Source organism: Nuphar pumila, chromosome 8 (assembly GCF_984573655.1).
Source record: "Nuphar pumila chromosome 8, dmNupPumi1.hap1.1, whole genome shotgun sequence".
NCBI lineage: Eukaryota > Viridiplantae > Streptophyta > Magnoliopsida > Nymphaeales > Nymphaeaceae > Nuphar > Nuphar pumila.
Window position 1 is genome coordinate 30,643,501 of NC_143256.1, and position 18,534 is coordinate 30,662,034.

Below are 18,534 nucleotides of genomic sequence, written 5' to 3' on the forward strand. Positions count from 1 at the left end.
GGATTTTGACTCTTTTAAACTTCTGAAACTAACCAAGACACTGACTAACCCTAGTCTAGCCCTGACTTTCTCAAATGTGGCGCCACCTCGAGTGGGCCCTACTTGAGTTTTTCAAAAAATGATTTTAAAACTTGAAATTGAGAGAGTTTTCAAAAGATTTTCAAAAGATTTTCAAAAGCAAACTTGAAATCAAAAGTTTTAAAATGGCATAGAGTTCCAACTGGGTTAGAACTCCTCTGGATGTGGCGCCAACTTAGTGGGCCCACATCAAGTTTTGAGAAGTTTAAAATCATCACTGAAAATAACTTTGAAAAGAGGTTAAAATCAATAATTGAAATTCAAAATCTTTGAAAATAGAGTCTCAGGCGAACTGGAACTCCGGGTTAGAGTCCTGGATTTATAGGACTCTGAGATTTTGGGTTTTAAAAGCCAAATGAAGGAGTTTCTGAAAAGATTTCATCGAAAATGGTGAAACAAGTCAAGAAAATACAGTCAGGGTTAGACTCCTAACTCAATTAGAACTCTGAAATAGAGTCCTGAATTAACTGGACTCTACAAAACGAACTAAATTTTGAAAAAAAATATAAAGAAACGAAAATGGAAGTAAAAACAGACTCCAAAACAGACTTCTCACTAGACTAGGACTCCAGGACAGAGACCTGATCGGACCGAAACTCTAGATTTTTTTGGTATTTTCTGAAAAACAGACGAAAAAACTTATAAAAACAATGTAAACAATAACAAGTATTAAAATAGAACAGAGTTCTGATTCAACTGAGACTCTGAGGACGGAGCCTAATTGAGCTAGGACTCTCAGATTTTTGGATTTTCTGAGAAAACAAATGAGAGAATTTTAAAAAACAGTTAAAAACAGTATGAAATTGAAGTTTTGGTTCAGAGTCCTGATCTGATTAGGACTCTAAGAAAGAGTCCTGATTCAATCAGAACTCTAAGAATTTTGGTTTTCTGATAAGCAAATGATGAAATTTAGGCAAAGCTTTTGAAAACCAGTGAAAATGAAGTATGAAGATCAATTTTGGATAGAGTCCTGATTCGATCAGGACTCTGGGGGTAGAGTCCTGATTTGATCAGGACTCTGGGCTAAAACCTCAGAATTTTGAAATTCTTTGATAAAAGTATAACAATTTTGGTAGATGAAACGAATTTTGAAAGATTCTCTCAAAATTGAAATCAGGATCAGAGTCCTGATCCAACTAGGACTCTCTGAACAGAGTCATGTTTTGACTAAAACTCTGAGTTTCTGACTCATTTTGAAAGATTTTAAAAGATTTGATTGAAAATAGATAAAATAGCAGTAAAAGATTAGAGTCCTAATCCGATTAAATCTCTGAAGAAGAGTCCTAATCCGACTGGACTCTTGAAGAAGAGTCTTAATCCAACTAAGACTCTGGGATTTTGGCCAAAATGAAAGATTTTGAAAGGTTTTTTCCAAAAGAGGTAGAAAAGGTAGTAAAAAGTAGAGTTTTGATCTGACTGGGACTCTGAAAACAAGAGTCCTGATCCAACTAGGACTCTAAGATTTTGGCCAAAATGGAGAAAATTGACAAGAGATATGACCATAACTGGTTTAAAATCAGAATGGAGTTTTGAAAAGGTTCAAAAAGATTCAAACAGATGAAAATACAGAGTCCTGATCCAACTAGGACTCTAAAATTTTTGAGATTTTTGAGAAATGAAAGAATCCAGAAGCGACACCACCTGAATGGGTCTCATCTCAGAATTGAAATCGGTTGAAAATGGAGTTTAAAACAAATCCAGATTGTTTTCTGAGACAGACACTTCAAAATGTAAGATCCTGGAGGTTGACAAATGACAGAAAGTTGATTAAAAACCGATGTTTTAAAAATTGTTTTTTGAAAGAAAAGTTTTAAAACCCACATCTGGATTAAATATTTTGAAAACAGGAGTGTTGGATCTCGAAAATGAGATGTAATGACATGCAATGTCATGCAATGCAATGAAATGGTATGCCGAGTGCATGCAATGATGTGCAATGACATATGAAATGCAAGTACTGGATGAGGGTGAAAATTTGGGATGTTTACACCCACCAATACCCAGGTCAGGTCCACAGAACCCTAGTCGAGAAGAAGCTCGTAGTGAGCATTCTCTCTCCCATTTTCTTTTATTTTCTTTATGTATTTGTATTTATTGTTTTAGTTTGGTTTATCTTACATCTTGCATCCCTTTTGGGTTTTCACATTTTTTTTTGAGCTTCGGTGGTGTCTAGCACCATCAAGGTTTAGTTTTTCTTATTTTCAAGAGGTTGAATACATGTAGGCACAACCCGAATATGTGAAGATCCAATCCGATGAGCTATGATCCTATTGGAGTTTATCTCTCGCTGATTGGAGAAGAAGAAAGGCGCTAAACTTGCAAGCACCCACATTTTCACAAAATCTGAGTTAAAAATTTAACCATCATTTTTTGTGAAATCCAGCAAATTCACAACAGGTGATTGGAAACTTGATTCCAGCCAAACAGATAATCTGGATCATTATAAAATTGTCAAACTTAATCGAAAATCAGGTGGGATTTTGGTCTTGTGAAATTTCATAAACCATACCCACCTTGGTATGTCAATCAGACTTTATTGTTCCTACCCAAATAATTAATTGAACCTCTTTATTTGTTACCAAACCTGGATCCTTTTGGTTTGGTATTGGGGTTGGATCATACCTGACATGTTTGACACCTGTACCGCTAATAATAACCCGACTAAAAGTTATGTCGAGATCTATTTAATACTCAGTTCTAAACATGTGGTGTTTGTTGGATAGCCAAACTGATTATTATGCATGTTTCAGATCGGATCCGGGATCAACACTAAATATATCGAACCCTAACCAGAACTGGATTATATATGTTGGATCTAATTTCGATATATTCAAACAAAATATCCGATCCGATTTAAGTTATAACGAGAATTGGAGAGGGGTATTAAAGACCTTTCCTCACTCCCCTCTTACAGTTTAAACGCTAGCTCCTGCTCTCGTCGAGCAAAGCAAAGGAATTAGGGTTTTGGAGAGGGCGGAGCCGCGAGGGAACTACGAAAAATGGTACGGATTTTCCATTTAATTTTTTTTTGTTAAAAAATTGTTTTGTTTTTCTACGTCTTAATTCGTAAATTAATTGTTTATTCTTCTGGATTTTTTTTTCTGCATTTTTTGGATGTTATCGTTTATTTCCGGTTTTAATTTGTAGATCTTGATTTTATATTGTGTTTTTTCGAGATTTTTTTATAACGTGGATATTTTTTGTGATTTATCTGATTGTTCTGGAAATTATGTGTCATCGAATCGGTTGACACCTGGGATTCTTGTTATCGGATCCGTTATTCTTTGTTGATTGATCTTGTTCATAGTGATTCTGTGTTTAATCTGTGTCGTTTTAGTTTGGGAATCAGATATGGAGTCAGAATCTTCGCGTTCGTTCTCGTTAACTAAAAATTGTGGGTCTTGGATTTTAGGTTTTCCACTTGCTGCATTTGATCTTGTTTTGACTCGTATCCAATTTTCTTAATTTCCAATATTTTCTTCATTGAATTGGTGAAATTATTAATGCGGGTCTATTGAGAATCCTTTATTTTGTTGATGTCTTCTTTTTGTATTTATATAACTAACCAGCATTTTAGTTGGTGGAATTTAAAATTGATATCTCATTATGCGGATTCAATAAATTCGTTTTGTTAATCATAGGAATTATAGTATTCTTATGCGTAAAAATTGAGGAAAGGGCGTTCTTAATTTCATCTAATAATTCCCTTTCTTCATCTTGTTTTGGAATGGCGATGCCATTGTTAGAGTGGATTGTATTTTTTTGGATATTCTTTTAATTCCACAACTAAAATATGAATACTTTGGCAGTTGAAACAACAATATTTACAGTTTAAACCAATGTTAGGAAAAACGTTGAGGCGTATCTAAGCTCTCCACCAAAAATGAAGCGAGATAAAGCTTAAGCCTCAAAAATATATGTTTAATAACTTTTAGAAAAATTTAAAAAATATCTAAAAATACAAAATAAACAATAAATACTTTATTCATGAAGCAACAACCAATATAAAATAGGAAATATCAAATAAATACCGAAAATATGAGAATAACACGTAGAACAGTAAAAGTAACATTAACGCAACAACTTGCTCTATCTAAGTATCTAACAAATAAAATATGGGTATGCAATGAAAATTTAAGTAACAAAAACAATCAAATTCCTCATCATCATATAATGCACACAAATTCATCTAAAGTTCTAAACAAACATTAAGCTAATTTTTCATGCATGCTTGTTTGAAAAATTAGCTCTATCAAACTACTAAAATCACATATAATACTCCATATCTCTACACTTAGTCTCACAAACAAAAAAAACAAACATTTTCATTTAACAAAAAACTATTTTAAATTTCCATGATCTAACAGTCAATTACATGTACATACACAATCACATGCATATTTTCAAATAATTACACAAACTGAAAGTAACAATCACATATATGATTTTTATATAAACAAATTAAAGCATAAAAAACTAACAAAATTGACATATACAATTTTTACATTCAGCCAATTAATTGCAAAAAAAATCCAGTCATTAAGAAGAAGAAGAAGAAGAAGAAAAAGAAGAAGGGACGAAGAAAAACAAGAGGGAAGAAAAAGGAGGATGGAAGAAGAAGAAAAGGAAGGAGGGAAGAAAAAGGAGGATGGAAGAAGAAGAAGAAAAGGAAGGAAGGAAGAAAAAGAAGGGAGGAGGAAGAAACAGAAGAACGGAAGGATAAAAATGAGAGAGAGAGAGAGAGAGCCGTAACCCATCGGCCCTCCCCCTTTCTTCTTTTTTACGTATTAGATTTGGGTCAAATGGGGGCTTTGACTCCATTTGACCCAATCAGTTTGAGGCGTATGCCCCAGCTTGAGGTATACACCTCAAGGCCTATGAGGCGCACACATCGGTCCTTTTGTGCTACACATGTGCGCCTCAAGTCACAAAGGCCCTTGCCTTGAGGTGAGACATGCTTTTTGCGCCTTGAGGCATGCTTTTCACAACACTGGTTTAAACACTTCATTTTTATGTAGAAGTATCTTGCATCCCTCTTATGCCAGCCATAGGCCACTTCTTGTCGATATATTGTGCCCAGCTGGTTGTCATTATTGCTTGAAAGTCCAATATTTTTAAACTCGTTAAGATTGTCTAGGCATGCGAGTAGAAATTGTCCTAGTTGCCAAACAGATGGTTGCTTGCTTTTCTTCTTTTCTTTTCATAATCTTCATCTGCTGGATAGATTGAGGCACCTTCTATGTAGATTTCTTATAACTTGTGGCTTGTCAATTGCTGCTAATTATGTTGGAATCCTTGCTTGGTGAGGTTCTAATCCTAATTTACGTTGGTGGAAACCCATCCATACGAGGCTCTTAAAGAGCTTGGTACCTAGATTTGGTCTTTTAGCCTGTGTCACATGGATACGGATGCAGGTGCAGGACACGATGCAGATACACTTAGTACAATATGAAAAATTTCAAAAATTAGGACACTGGGACACAACCACACACACACACACATATGTATGTATGTGTATGAGTGTGTATGTTAAATCACTACAATTAGGAACATGAAATAATGAAAATAAGTTTAAATTGAAATGTAATGCAGTATGACAAATTTTAAAAGAAAAATAACTTAAGTGAATATGAAATTAATAAATAAAATTGTAAAAGAAAAAAGATAAAGTTAATGATGCAATGTTGACTGTGCATGAAACTTGTTTGACTGTTAATGAAGTATCGTATCATGTCCGTGAAGTGTCTGAGAGTCGTATCATGTCGGTACGGGATACACATGCTAAGTGAAGTATCCGTGTGACATAGCTTCTAGCATCTGTTTTGCAATTCATGTTTCTAATGACCACTGAAATGCATAGTTGAGTTCCACATTGTACTGAATAATTATATGAGCATTTAAGTCAAATCAGTCAACTTATTTAGGGGATTTTACCTTTTAACTCCCATTCCATTCCTCTGCTTCTGTCTCTGCTTCCTGGCTACAAATGTCTGAGAGGGAGATCTTATTGACAATATAGCAATCTATTCATTCATTCTTATGCGTGTCAGCTATGATGTGGATTTTTTTTGGAAACCAATTTGTTGTGAAGTGTAAGTATTTGGAACCATTTCAATCTTAATGTGCATAATATCCCTTGTTGTCGTTCTTATGGAAGGGGAAGTTGCAAACAGTTGTAACTATTATGGAGTGCATATGAATTCCTTGAAGCTTTAGGCATGACCCTGCTCACTTTATGTCAATGTAACTTGCAGCCTAAGCAAATTCACGAGATCAAGGATTTCCTCCTTACAGCAAGAAGGAAAGATGCACGATCTGTTAAGATTAAGCGCAGCAAAGATGTGGTGAAATTCAAGGTGCGATGTTCCAAGTATCTCTACACACTGTGTGTTTTTGACTCAGAGAAGGCTGATAAGTTGAAACAATCTCTTCCACCAGGTTGGTTTTTGTTTTGCGGTAGTAAGCGAATTTGGATATATTTTTAATGTCAGTGTTTGGATCCTTTTAGTTAAGTAGGCAGGCCATTCTATTCATATTTTTTTCCTCCTTTTCTGTGCATGCATGTCCGGCATGGGCATTCATGTTTTTCTTTATGTTGGTCGATCCAGAAATGTGTTCACTACTTGTTAGTTAGCCTACTTTTTTCCTTGATGTAATGGTTTCCTTTGTGTGACTGCACATGCTGTCGTATGGCTAACAACCTTTCATATTCATCTTAGAAAGCACAGAATAGGCTACTGGTTTGCTTTCCTACTTTGGCCAAAGGATAGTAGTTCAATACATGCCATACTGTATGAATGATAACGTTCTTCATATTGCACAAATTAGTGGAATATGTTTCATGTGGATTAACGAGGAGGGAAGTTTGTTCATGTCCATCCTTATTTTCTTTGGTCTGTAAAGTCCTTTTGAATTGATAGCAAGAGATCAGAGGATGATGCTTTCCTCTTTGATCTTTTGCTATCTTGATGATCCAGATGTCACAGGTGGTTGTTTTGTTGAAGTGTTATTCATGTTTATGTGCTTACACCAGGTGTTCCTTTAGCCTAAGATTCCTGAACCAGTATAAGGACTGCGATAGACGATTAATTCGACTATGAATCTTATGATGAAATAGTAGATTGATGTTGACAACGCTTTTCTACAGGTAGTGTGTTATTTGGATGGAATGACCTACTATGCTGGTACCTTATTTGGGATTTTCTCTTTGAAAAGATACTTGTGAACACCAGTGGTGGTGTTGTAGTAGCCAGATCAAGGTTTTAAAACCCGTGACTCGGAACTCGACTCGTTCTTTATTGACTCGTGACTTGGCGGGTCAACTCGGTGACTCGGACCGGGTTTTGTTAACTTTTGATTTTAAAAGAAAAACAATATATAATTTGTCTCAAACCATATTTTTGAGTAAACATAGTCTCCAAATGTCTGTAAGAATATAAAAACTGCAAAGAGCTATAGAGGTTTGCTTGAATTTGATATCTATACAAGCACTTTGACTAATTCATGACTTGAATTAGAGGATGTGGTCACCATGAGTTCCGTCTGCTATACCTACGGTTCCTAAAATGGCCAATCATATGCTAGCTTGTTTTAAAAGTTTCAATTCCCTCTCTAACAAATCCATAAATGTAAAATAGGGATATATGTGCATATTGAAAGTTTACAGAATGCCCAATATCAACATAAATAAGCAATTTTCTCATGTATGAAAACTATGCAGTTAATATATTAATGGCACAACTATAAAAAGACTACTAATATTTGAATCTGTACAATGCTTGTTCACATAACAAATGGATGATGAAACCTAAATGTGACTTCCTATAGGCACATTTGAACCTCCATATATAGTGAGAATCATTTCTTTGAAATATTTTGCTAGAATAAGTTGATAGCACAGGGTGAACAGTAGTTCGAAGTTCGAACAGCATGGCGATATTATTCTATGGATTTAAATGATTTTTTATCTTTAAATAATTTTTATTTTCTTTTTTATACAAAATCTGGGGGTAACCCTTGTTAAAATATATGTACTTATATATTTCGAAACTGTAATTTGAAACTCAAAAATCAAATTTCAAACATCCCATAACTCGCCCGAGTCAGGCCGAGTCAAGCCCGAGTTTTGGCAAACCGAGTTTGCCTTGCCGGGTTGACTCGCTGGAGGGCCGAGCCGAGTCAGCCGAGTCAACGAGTTAACTCGGCGAGTTTTAAAACACTGAGCCAGATTTATGATTAGCAGTAAGTGGGAGCATCCCTAAAGGAATACATAGGGAGCAGAAGGATAGATGGCAAAAGTAGGGAAATCCTACTACTATAGGTTGAGTAAGAAATGTCCTAAAGGAAAGCTCTCTGAATGGTAGGGAAAAAGTCTCTTCTTGCCTGTCTAGCTCATTAAGGCCTTACTTGTTTCATGCAACTTACATGAGAAAGTGCTCTGTTGAGAATAGGTGGTTTTAAGTAGAGTTATTTTACATTAAGATGCTTTTTGTAATTTAGTTCTTTATAATAGGGTTGTATTGTAATTAGGTCTTTAAGCCTCTCTCTATTTAACATAGAGAGAGGCCCTAATATCGATAAAGGTTCTGAGGTTTTTCTTTGCAGCCGTCTCTCTCTCTCTCTCTTCTCTCTCTAGGGCCCAGTTCATCTTCTACATGGTATCAGAGCCATACCGACCGTGGGAGCGTGATCGACTGTGACGTGGGAGCGTGATCGACCGTGACGAGGGAGCGTGATCGAGTCTGATCAAGGCTCGATCGATCGTGGAGGCCATCATGATCGTGATTCAATACCTAATCAGATCGTGATCAAGGCCACCAGATCTGTCAACAGATCCAATGAGTAAAAGAAATAAATACCTAATCAGGTCAGTGATGTAAAATGTTTTTTTTGGATCTGTTGACAGATCTGATCACGCTGCTGGTCGTGGATGCTTGACGTGAGTTCGCAGCTTCTTGTTTTTATCGTTTCATGACTACCTACTGTCTCGGTGGTATTTCCTGCCGTCAGTTTCGTGGCTACCTGTTGGGAGTTGATTGCTGTTGGTATAGTGTGCACTGAACATGTCATGAGATATTGATATAGTTGCTGTTGGGAGTCTGATTACTGTTGGTGATTCTACATATGGTTGGGGCCCTGTTTTGTGTATCTTGATATCGTGGCTGTGGGGAGTTTGATTGGTGTTGGTACTATTTGCACTGAAAATGTCGTGATTTCAGGTCGTGACTTCCTGCTTATTTTTTTTACAGCAATCAAACTCTTAGTGGTGTTGCTCGTGAGAAAAAAAATGAATGACTTATTGTCAAACTGTATATGTCTGGGGAGCTGCCCCTGTTATGAAAAAAATATTGCTGCATATGCAGAAGTCGTGTTAGCTGTGATTCACTGAAGTGCTGAATTATCTTTCTGTTTGTGGGCTGCTGCTCACTACTGTAGTGGGTTTTTTTTTGTTGTTCGTGAGTGAACAACTGCTGGTTGGAATATCAGTTGGCGTGTGGGTGTAACATGCGGGGTTTTTTGTTTAGTGTGGAGACTGTCCAGTTTTTTTTTAACCTGCAGTATGGCTGAAACTTCGAAAGGTGATTCAAAATTGGAACATATTGGAGAATATAAGGCATTTGCCAATCCCTTTTCGTACGGCTCGTCTGTAAGGTTAAATGAAACTAACTATGCCAGGTGGTTCAGAACATTTATGATGTCGGTATCTGGACATCGTAGAAAACATATCTTGTTGGAAGATGGACCCACTGAAAAGGTGGGAAAATATGTTACCTGGGATGAAGATAATGACATAGTCATGTCATGGATTATGAATAGTGTCGAACCCCATTTTGCAGATGGTTTAATTTATTATAATACAGCCAAACAGATGTGGGACAATCTTCGAGATACATACTCACAAGAAACTAATGTGAGTCGTATCCTACAAGTCGAACAGGAAATATACAATTTACAGCAGGGAGATCAAACCTTGGCCCAGTACTATGCCTCCGTAAAAGCTGCTTTTGAAAGACTTAATGCTCACAGACCTCTCTGTTGTTCGAAACAAAAGGATCATCAAGAACAAACTATGGTTGCTAGGTTTCTTACAGGTTTATCTTCAGAATTTTCTGTTGCAAAAGTCCAAATGTTGACTGGTTCAGATGTACCTACTCTTGCTGAGGCATATAACCGTCTAAGCAGACTTGCTATATCTCTTCCACATTCTCAGTCTGTGACTCAGTCTTCTGCTTTAGTTGTCTCATCTGGTTATGGACGTGGAAATCTTCAGAACATCAGAGGACGAGGTCGCGGCCGAGGTGTGGGAGGCAGAGGAAAGCTTCAATGTACATTCTGTGAAAAATCTGAACATTTAGAAGATCGTTGCTGGGATAAGCATGGCCGACCAACCTCATCTTCATCAAAGTCATATGCTCCTAGAGCTAATACTACTTCTCTCGAGGCAACAAAGGCACAAGACAATATTTCTGCAAGTGACAGTAGTATAACCCTCAGTCGTGCTGAATATGATGAATTGATAGCTCTTCGTCCTTTGAGCTCTACCTCTCCTGTTGCTGGTGTTGCCTATTCAACCGGAAATCTTCTTCATCCGACTGACCGTAAGTGGATTATTGATTCTGGTGCATCCAGACATTTGTGTGGAAATTCACTTGTTTTTTCAGATCTAAAGGATATTAAGGCTCAGCTTGGAGTCTCATTAGCCGATGGGAGTACCTCCCCGGTTGTTGGTCAGGGAAATATTTCTATATCCTTCTCATTACAGTTGAAAAATGCTCTTCATGCTCCAAAATTTCCTCAAAGTTTACTTTCTGTGAGTTGTCTTGTAAAAGAACAAAACTGTAGAGTAATATTTGATCCAATGGGTTGTCATTTTCAGGATTTGCTGACGGGGAAGAAGATTGGTGGAGGCTATGAAGAAAATGGAATCTACTACTTACATCATCCAATGGGTACTGTTCATGCTGCAGTGGACCATTCATTTAGTCCTGTTCAGTGGCATCGTCGTCTTGGTCATCCTTCACTGTCAAAGCTTCGTTCGGTCTTTCCTCAGATTCCCTCCACCACATCATTTCAATGTGAAGCATGTCAGCTGGGCAAGCATCATCGAAGTTCGTTTCCTTCGAGTCAGAGTCAGTCTACTAATAAAGTCTTTGAACTTCTTCATGCAGATGTATGGGGTCCTAGTAAGATTCCTACTAGGACTCAGTGTCGATACTATCTAGTTATTGTTGATGATTTCTCTAAGTTATCATGGGTGTTTTTAATAAAGGAACGATCTGATGTTCCAAATATTATCAAATCTTTAATTCTTGAAATAAAAACTCAGTTTGAATCGAGTGTCAAGATTGTTCGCACTGATAATGCTCTCAAGTTTAAATCAAAAAGTCTGTTACAATTTTACCATGATAGTGGCATCCAACCCCAAACTTCCTGTGCCTATTCATCTCAACAAAATGGGGGTGGCTGAGCGAAAACATCGTCACCTACTTGATATTGCCAGGACCATTATGATCCAATCAAATGTTCCTGCGTTATACTGGGGAGATGCAATTACAACAACTTGCTATCTGATCAACCGCATGCCTTCCTCTTCTGTGGGTGATCAAATTCCAATTCATATCCTAAAACCAAATACCCCTCTCTTCTCCCTCTCGCCCAAAGTGTTTGGATGTGTTTGTTTTGTACACAAACTTGGCCCTGACCGTGATAAATTAGCTGCTCAAGCTACAAAGTGCATATTTATAGGTTATCCCAAAAATCAAAAGGGATATCGATGTTATGATCCTACTTCTCGCCGAGAGTATGTCAGTGCGGATGTGTCTTTCTTGGAATCCACTCCATATTACTCTAATACTGGTTCCCCGCTGCAGGCTGATCCAGCTGACTCTTGTCCATTACCTATACCTCCTTTTCCCTTGGAATCTGTGCCCTCATTCCCGAACCACACTTCATCCTCTTCCAGATTTCATAATCCTCCATTGGTGTATGTGCGTAGAGATCCACCTCCGCAAGTGCCTCCATCTTCTTCTTCCCCTGAGGTAAGTTCTACTGACAATAATGATCTTCATGATGATGATAACAGGCCGATTGCTCTACGAAAGGGGACACGACAATGTACTTTATATCCCATGTCTCGTTTTGTCTCCGAAGCCAGAATTGGAAATCAGATGAAATCTTTTATTTCAGCTTTATCTGCTGAAGTTATTCCTCTGAACTATCAGCAGGCCGAGCTTCATACTCGCTGGAAGAGGGCTATGCAAGAAGAAATGGATGCCTTAATATCTCAGCATACTTGGGATCTAGTTGATTCCCCTGCAGATGCTGACATTGTTGGATGCAAATGGGTATATACGATAAAGTACAAATCTGATGGTTCAATTGAACGGTACAAGGCCAGATTAGTAGCAAAAGGGTATACTCAGACATATGGTATTGATTTCTTTGAAACTTTTTCTCCTGTTGCACGAATGGGTACCATTCGTCTTGTTCTCTTAGTAGCTGTGCAACATGGTTGGAGCCTGTCCCAATTAGATGTGAAAAATGCATTTCTATATGGGGACCTATCTGAAACTGTTTACATGCAACAACCTTCAGGATTCGAGGTTGAGGGGGAGTGTCAGAAGGTGTGTAGATTGAAAAAGGCAATTTATGGCTTGAAACAAAGTCCTCGTGCATGGTTTCAGAAGTTGTTTGAAGTAATGTCAGGTTTTGGCTTTAATAGGTCAGCAGCAGATCATACACTATTCATAAAGAAAACTAGCTCTGGCATAGTTGTTATGGTGGTATATGTGGATGACATCATTCTTACAGGTGATGATGTGAAAGCTATTGAAGCCATAAAGGCTCATCTTCAAAAACACTTTGTTACAAAAGACCTTGGTTCACTCAGGTATTTTCTGGGTATAGAAGTTGCCAGGAGCCGTGAAGGGATGGTTTTGTCTCAACGGAAGTATGTTCTTGACTTATTAAAGGAAACAGGAATGTTGGGAGCTAAACCAGCAAATATTCCCATGGACCATAAAGTTCAGTTGTTTGAAGAAGGGTCAAAACTGGTTGATAGCAAAAGCTATCGCTCCTTAGTTGGGAAACTACTGTATGTAACTGTGACCAGGCCGGATATTGCTTTAGAGTGAGTAAAGTCAGTCAGTTTATGGACAAACCAACTGAGGTACACTGGAATGCAGCTATTATGATTCTCAGATATCTAAAATCTTCTCCTGGAAAGGGGTTATTGTTCAAGAAAGGTGGAACTCTGGATATAGTGGCCTATTCTGATGCTGACTATGCAGGATCTGTAGTAGATAGAAAATCTACCACAAGATTTTGTGTGTTCCTGGGAGACAACTTGATCTCTTGGAGAAGTAAGAAGCAAAATGTGGTTTCTAGGTCGAGTGCAGAATCAGAATATCGGGCTATGGCCCAAACAGTTGCTGAATTGATGTGGGTTCGTACTGTTCTTCTTGATCTCCAGGTGAAGGTTTCCTCTCTCATGACCATGATGTGCGATAACAAAGCTGCAACATATATAACGAACAATCCTGTATTTCATGAGAGAACAAAGCACATTGAGGTTGATTGCCACTATGTAAGGGATATGGTTCAAGCGGGTCATATCACTACCCAATATCTAAAGTCGGAAGACCAAGTTGCAGATATGTTCACAAAACCTCTTGCCAGACCAAATTTTTCAAAATGTTGTGACAAGCTGAGCATGATCGATATCTATGCTCCAGCTTGAGGGGGAGTGTTGAGAATAGGTGGTTTTAAGTAGAGTTATTTTACATTAAGATGCTTTTTGTAATTTAGTTCTTTATAATAGGGCTGTATTGTAATTAGGTCTTTAAGCCTCTCTCTATTTAACATAGAGAGAGACCCTAATATCGATAAAGGTTCTGAGGTTTTTCTTTGCAGCCGTCTCTCTCTCTCTCTCTCTAGGGCCCTACATGCTCAACAGGCAACCCTGATGTAATTCTTTCCCACCATGAATGAAACTAACATCAAATCATCATGGTGGGAAAGTGCCATAATGGCACATGTGGGCCTCAGTTTTTCCCACCACCTATGCGTAAATCCATTCATACCTCCCCCTATGAAGGCTTTCACATGGGAAATCCATGCCATTCCCATGTAAAGCCATTCCTTACATGGTAATGAAACAAACAAGGACTAAATGGGTTTGAAACGTGCATATTTTTCCAAAATTGATGTTTTCTGAATAAATCTTATCTAATAGGTGACTAATTTATGCCATTGCCATAACATTCATGTGAAACTGTAGTATATGTGATGTCCGATAATTTAAGTGAAGAGGTATTGTGGCATAAGATTCATGTTCTAGCTTGGCACGGGTGGCTAAATGGAGAAGAGACAGTTTGGATAGTTAAAGTGTTAAATAGGGCAACCCTTAGAACTTCCAGAGGATCCATCGGCAGGCAAGAGACAACCTGGCAAACAGAAACATCTTAGTAGACAGAGGAAAAGAAAGCAAAAGTGATTCCCATAGTACCTGTGAGTAAAATGGGAGCAGCCTAAACCGTGAAAGCAGGGTCCCTCCCTTTATCCATGCACCTACTTACAGGTGCTGCATACAAGTTCTGGCGAGAATGATTGAAACCAACCCTAAGGCATTGAACCACTCACATCACAGTAATAATAGCTTAAAGGACAACTTAGGGGGGCGGCCAACAACATAGGTATTATGTGAAAATGAATGGTGGAAATTGAGTGTATTACCAGGTCTGTTGAAGCAACAAATTCTTAAAGCTGTATAAAGAGGTATGTCAAGAAAATATGGGGGTTCTGTCACTGCTTATAATGTGATATGGATATTTCATGAATAGTTAATATTGGATCTTATAGCTCTTCTCAGTGCATTAATCCTTGAATATTGGATACTATAGCTTTTCTCAGTGCATTAATCCTTTTATGGTTTCAGATTTGTACACAAGACCACCTTTAAAGATAACATAAATCTACCCGTCTACCTTTCATGTTGGACACCAGTACCACTATTTTTATCCTGAGGCACTTCAAATGTATTGACCTGTCCTGCTGAAGAAGCGGAACTATGCTGCATGGAAGTAGACCGTACTAGTCTTTTAAATATTGTATCTGGTAGCGTGAGTAGATGGCCAAAAAGTGGGAGCAATTTTTGGACGAGTGCGATCTGAATTTGTACTTCAGACTCCTATCCTGTTCTCATAAAAAACATCTTGAGATATGAATGGCCTTTGAGAATCATGATCAAAACACCTATACCCCTTATGCTCATCATCATAACCAACAAATTGACACATTTGAATTCTTGGACACCAGTACCACTATTTTTTAAGGTAAAGCGTTCTTGTTAACTAACAGATCAATGTCCATATATTTCACCATATTAATACAAGATTTGTTGTTCAATCTGAAGTATTTTCAAGACATCATATATGGTAAAGCTTAATGGCCAATGAAGACGTACTTAAATTTCGTGCTTACAAATTATTATGACACAGCATAGTCACCCTTTGCATAATAGTTATTGATGCTATATTTTGGTTATTCAATTTCTTGAGAAGAGGATATAGCCTAGGCCATGTTCAGTGGTTGGGTTTTGGGCATTTTGGTTTTTGAATATGGACTTACTCTTGTATTATTTGCATTCAGATTGTCCACTTCTTCCTTAATGCCGACCTATTTGAGGCAAGCCAAAACAAAAGAGTTAGAAATGCCCTTACTAGCTATTAGAACTGGCAATAACATGGTAGTGGCATTTGAAAATCACGCTTTCAAACCTTATTTTTGAGGCAAACTAGCATTATTTCCATCTTTGAGACCTCTTTTCTTCCTCTAGCAAAGGATGCATGCAAGACATGACTTTGCCATATTCTAATCTCTGACATCCAAAAGATCAATAGTTCCTATAAATTGGGCATGTAAATTTCCATGTGCTTGATGCTTAATCCTTGACATGCTTCCCTCTCATGTGTGATTTGCGCCGATTTACTGAACTTGTTTACTAAGCATAAGTTGCTACTCATAATCTAATGTTTGACATCCAAAGATCAATAGCTCCCATAAATTGAGCATATAATTTTCCATGTGTTTAATGCTTATAACCCTTGACGTGCTTTTCTCTGATATGTGATTTGCGCCTCTTGCAGGTCTGAGTGTCCAAGACCTTTGAGGACTCTTCAAATCTTTGGTACCCATGAAATTAGGATGTTCGTTTCTTCTATTTTCAGAAGGACGTTTCCACTGTTTTGTTTTCATGGGGTGTGGCCCTTTGACTGTAGGAATTGATTGATGGTCTATGTTAGTCAAAGTTATTGATTGGTTGCCTTCACGTTTTTTCAGTGTGAAATGAATGTTCAGTGCTGCTTATAAAACAAGATGGTCTGTGATTAGGGATTGACTAAATCCACCTTAAAAAGGATCTTATGTCTATCCTAACTGTCCATCTGATGCATCTGGATGGCTAGGATCACTCCACATCCATGTCAGTGTAGATTAATCCTAACTGTTTGTTGGTTAGACTGCTACAATTGAACTTAGGATGTTTTTGTTAGATTTTGATAAAATTTTTATTTTAATAATAGTTTCAATAAAAACATTTTTAAAGATTAAAATATATAAAAATAGTTTTTTGTTGATGAAAAACTAAGAAACTCCATGTTCTCGTGTCCTAACTTTGAAATTTTTTGAATTTACAGGTGGAACACGCATCCCATGTCTCTTTGCGACTTTGGGTAACGTCACAACCTATGTCACGGGGACAATTCAACGTGCCTCGAGTCGTGTAGTGTCCCATTGCATACTTTTCTTAATAGAAAATAAAAAATGGCTTGTCTCGTGGCCTTTTTAGCCGTGTCCTTGTGACAATGGTCCCAACCATTCCCCATGCCTTGCGTAAGAAATTATAAATTATTCCTTTAATTAATATTAAGGGGGGCCAGATTTTAATCATTTTAAAATATACAGGACAGTAGCGTCATATACAAAATACTTACGGGCAACGACGCCCTTCCACCTCAGAGAAAGGGCAAAGGAATCCTCAGCCACTAGCCAGAGAGGCTGAGATAAACCGCACCGGCGATACCCAGGGCGTAGATTCCGGCCGCCTTTCCGACGAGGCTCCGGCCGGACTGCACCGCCTCTCCGACGCCTCCCGGGATCCTCTCTGCTACGAAGAGCGCTGCTCCGATCGCGGCCAAGCCAGCCGGGATGCGCGTCGCGAGGGCCGTTCCGGCGTTGGACACGGCAGCGTCTGTGAACAGCTCGACAGCGAACGCCTTGAACTCCGCCGGGCTGAGGGCCTCCATCCCGTCGACGGAGTCCGGCCGGGCCCGCCGGAGGGCTCGGTCGACCAGGATCTGGCCCGGCGGAGAGGGGATCCAGTTGCGGACGAGGGGGAAGGAGGAGAGAGAGAGGTGGAGGCGGGCGGCGGCGCCGTGGAGCTGATAAGGGAGGACGCCGGGGAAGGCGTGCTGCGCCAGGGCGAGGCTCTCGTCGTAAGCGGAATCGCAGGAGAAGCCGAACTCCGGCGAGCCTTCCAGCATCCGCCGAACCTTCTTCGACGGCGAGACACCCATAATCTCTCTCTCTCTCTCTCTCTCTCGTATTGGGCGTTTCTCACACAAATATCGATTTTTTTAAAAGCTTTGAAACAATAAAAATATCGCGACAAATTTCGTGACGTTTAAAAGGAAATACGCGACGATTAGTATCACAGTATTACACTATTCCTGCAATATATTCCGAAAGTTTGTTTTTCAATTTTTATTTCCAATTTTCTTCATTTTTAATTTCTAAAATGTGCAACAAACCCCTTATTTTATATTTTAAAAACCCTTTTGGTGTAAGTGGGTCGGTTTGGGTTGGGTTCGGATCGGGTTCGTGTGACGTTTTTTAATTGGTCCGAAACTTGGACTCAGACACCAGTATGAATTCGGTCTGTATTTGATGTGGGATAGTCGTATTTGTTTTCACACACACAAGATGTGAGTCATCAGATTTATGCATTATGTGGTTCGACATAAACGAGTAGGGTGCATGTTTGTTCAAGCTTTTAGCAGCTCAGGTTGTAGTTGAACAAGCCTTTTGTTCAAGTACGAAAGAAGTGAACTGTTAAACCAATGGGGGCTCCGGTTGTTTGGTAGGAGCACGTCACCTTATGTTGGGACGTTGCAGGTTCAAAACCCAATGGTTTAGTTGTATAACTGGTAGGAGTGCCTAACCCCAGTTTGCATTTAAAAAAAAAATTAACTCGAGTAGCAGGAGCACAACATCCGGCGGTGGTGATTTCCATCACATTGTACTTGATCTCAATTCTATTATCTGCTGGGCAAACGATGAGTGAACGGGTGTCCACGCATTGTTTTTGTTTTTTTCTTTTTATGCAAAAATAGAATTAGCTACTGCCTTCAAATCCTTTATTAACAACTGCCGCACGTGGAGCATCTATCATGCGTGTAA

General features: G+C 38.5%; 2 protein-coding genes across 2 annotated transcripts; one reads left to right on the forward strand and one right to left on the reverse strand.

The window, feature by feature from the left end:
• Positions 1–3,038: 3,038 nt before the first annotated feature.
• Positions 3,039–16,393, forward strand: LOC149829872 (large ribosomal subunit protein eL38z/eL38y). The gene is made up of 3 exons (XM_090015648.1): positions 3,039–3,080; positions 6,333–6,516; positions 16,224–16,393. Exons 1-3 carry the CDS (start codon positions 3,078–3,080, stop codon positions 16,244–16,246), a joined length of 210 nt encoding a protein of 69 aa, XP_089871774.1. The 5' UTR covers positions 3,039–3,077; the 3' UTR covers positions 16,247–16,393.
• A 327-nt stretch (positions 16,394–16,720) lies between these two features.
• On the reverse strand, positions 16,721–17,815 carry LOC149829873 (uncharacterized). The gene has a single exon (XM_090015647.1). The coding sequence runs from the start codon at positions 17,649–17,651 to the stop codon at positions 17,121–17,123; it is 531 nt and encodes a 176-aa protein (XP_089871773.1). The 5' UTR covers positions 17,652–17,815; the 3' UTR covers positions 16,721–17,120.
• Positions 17,816–18,534: the final 719 nt, after the last annotated feature.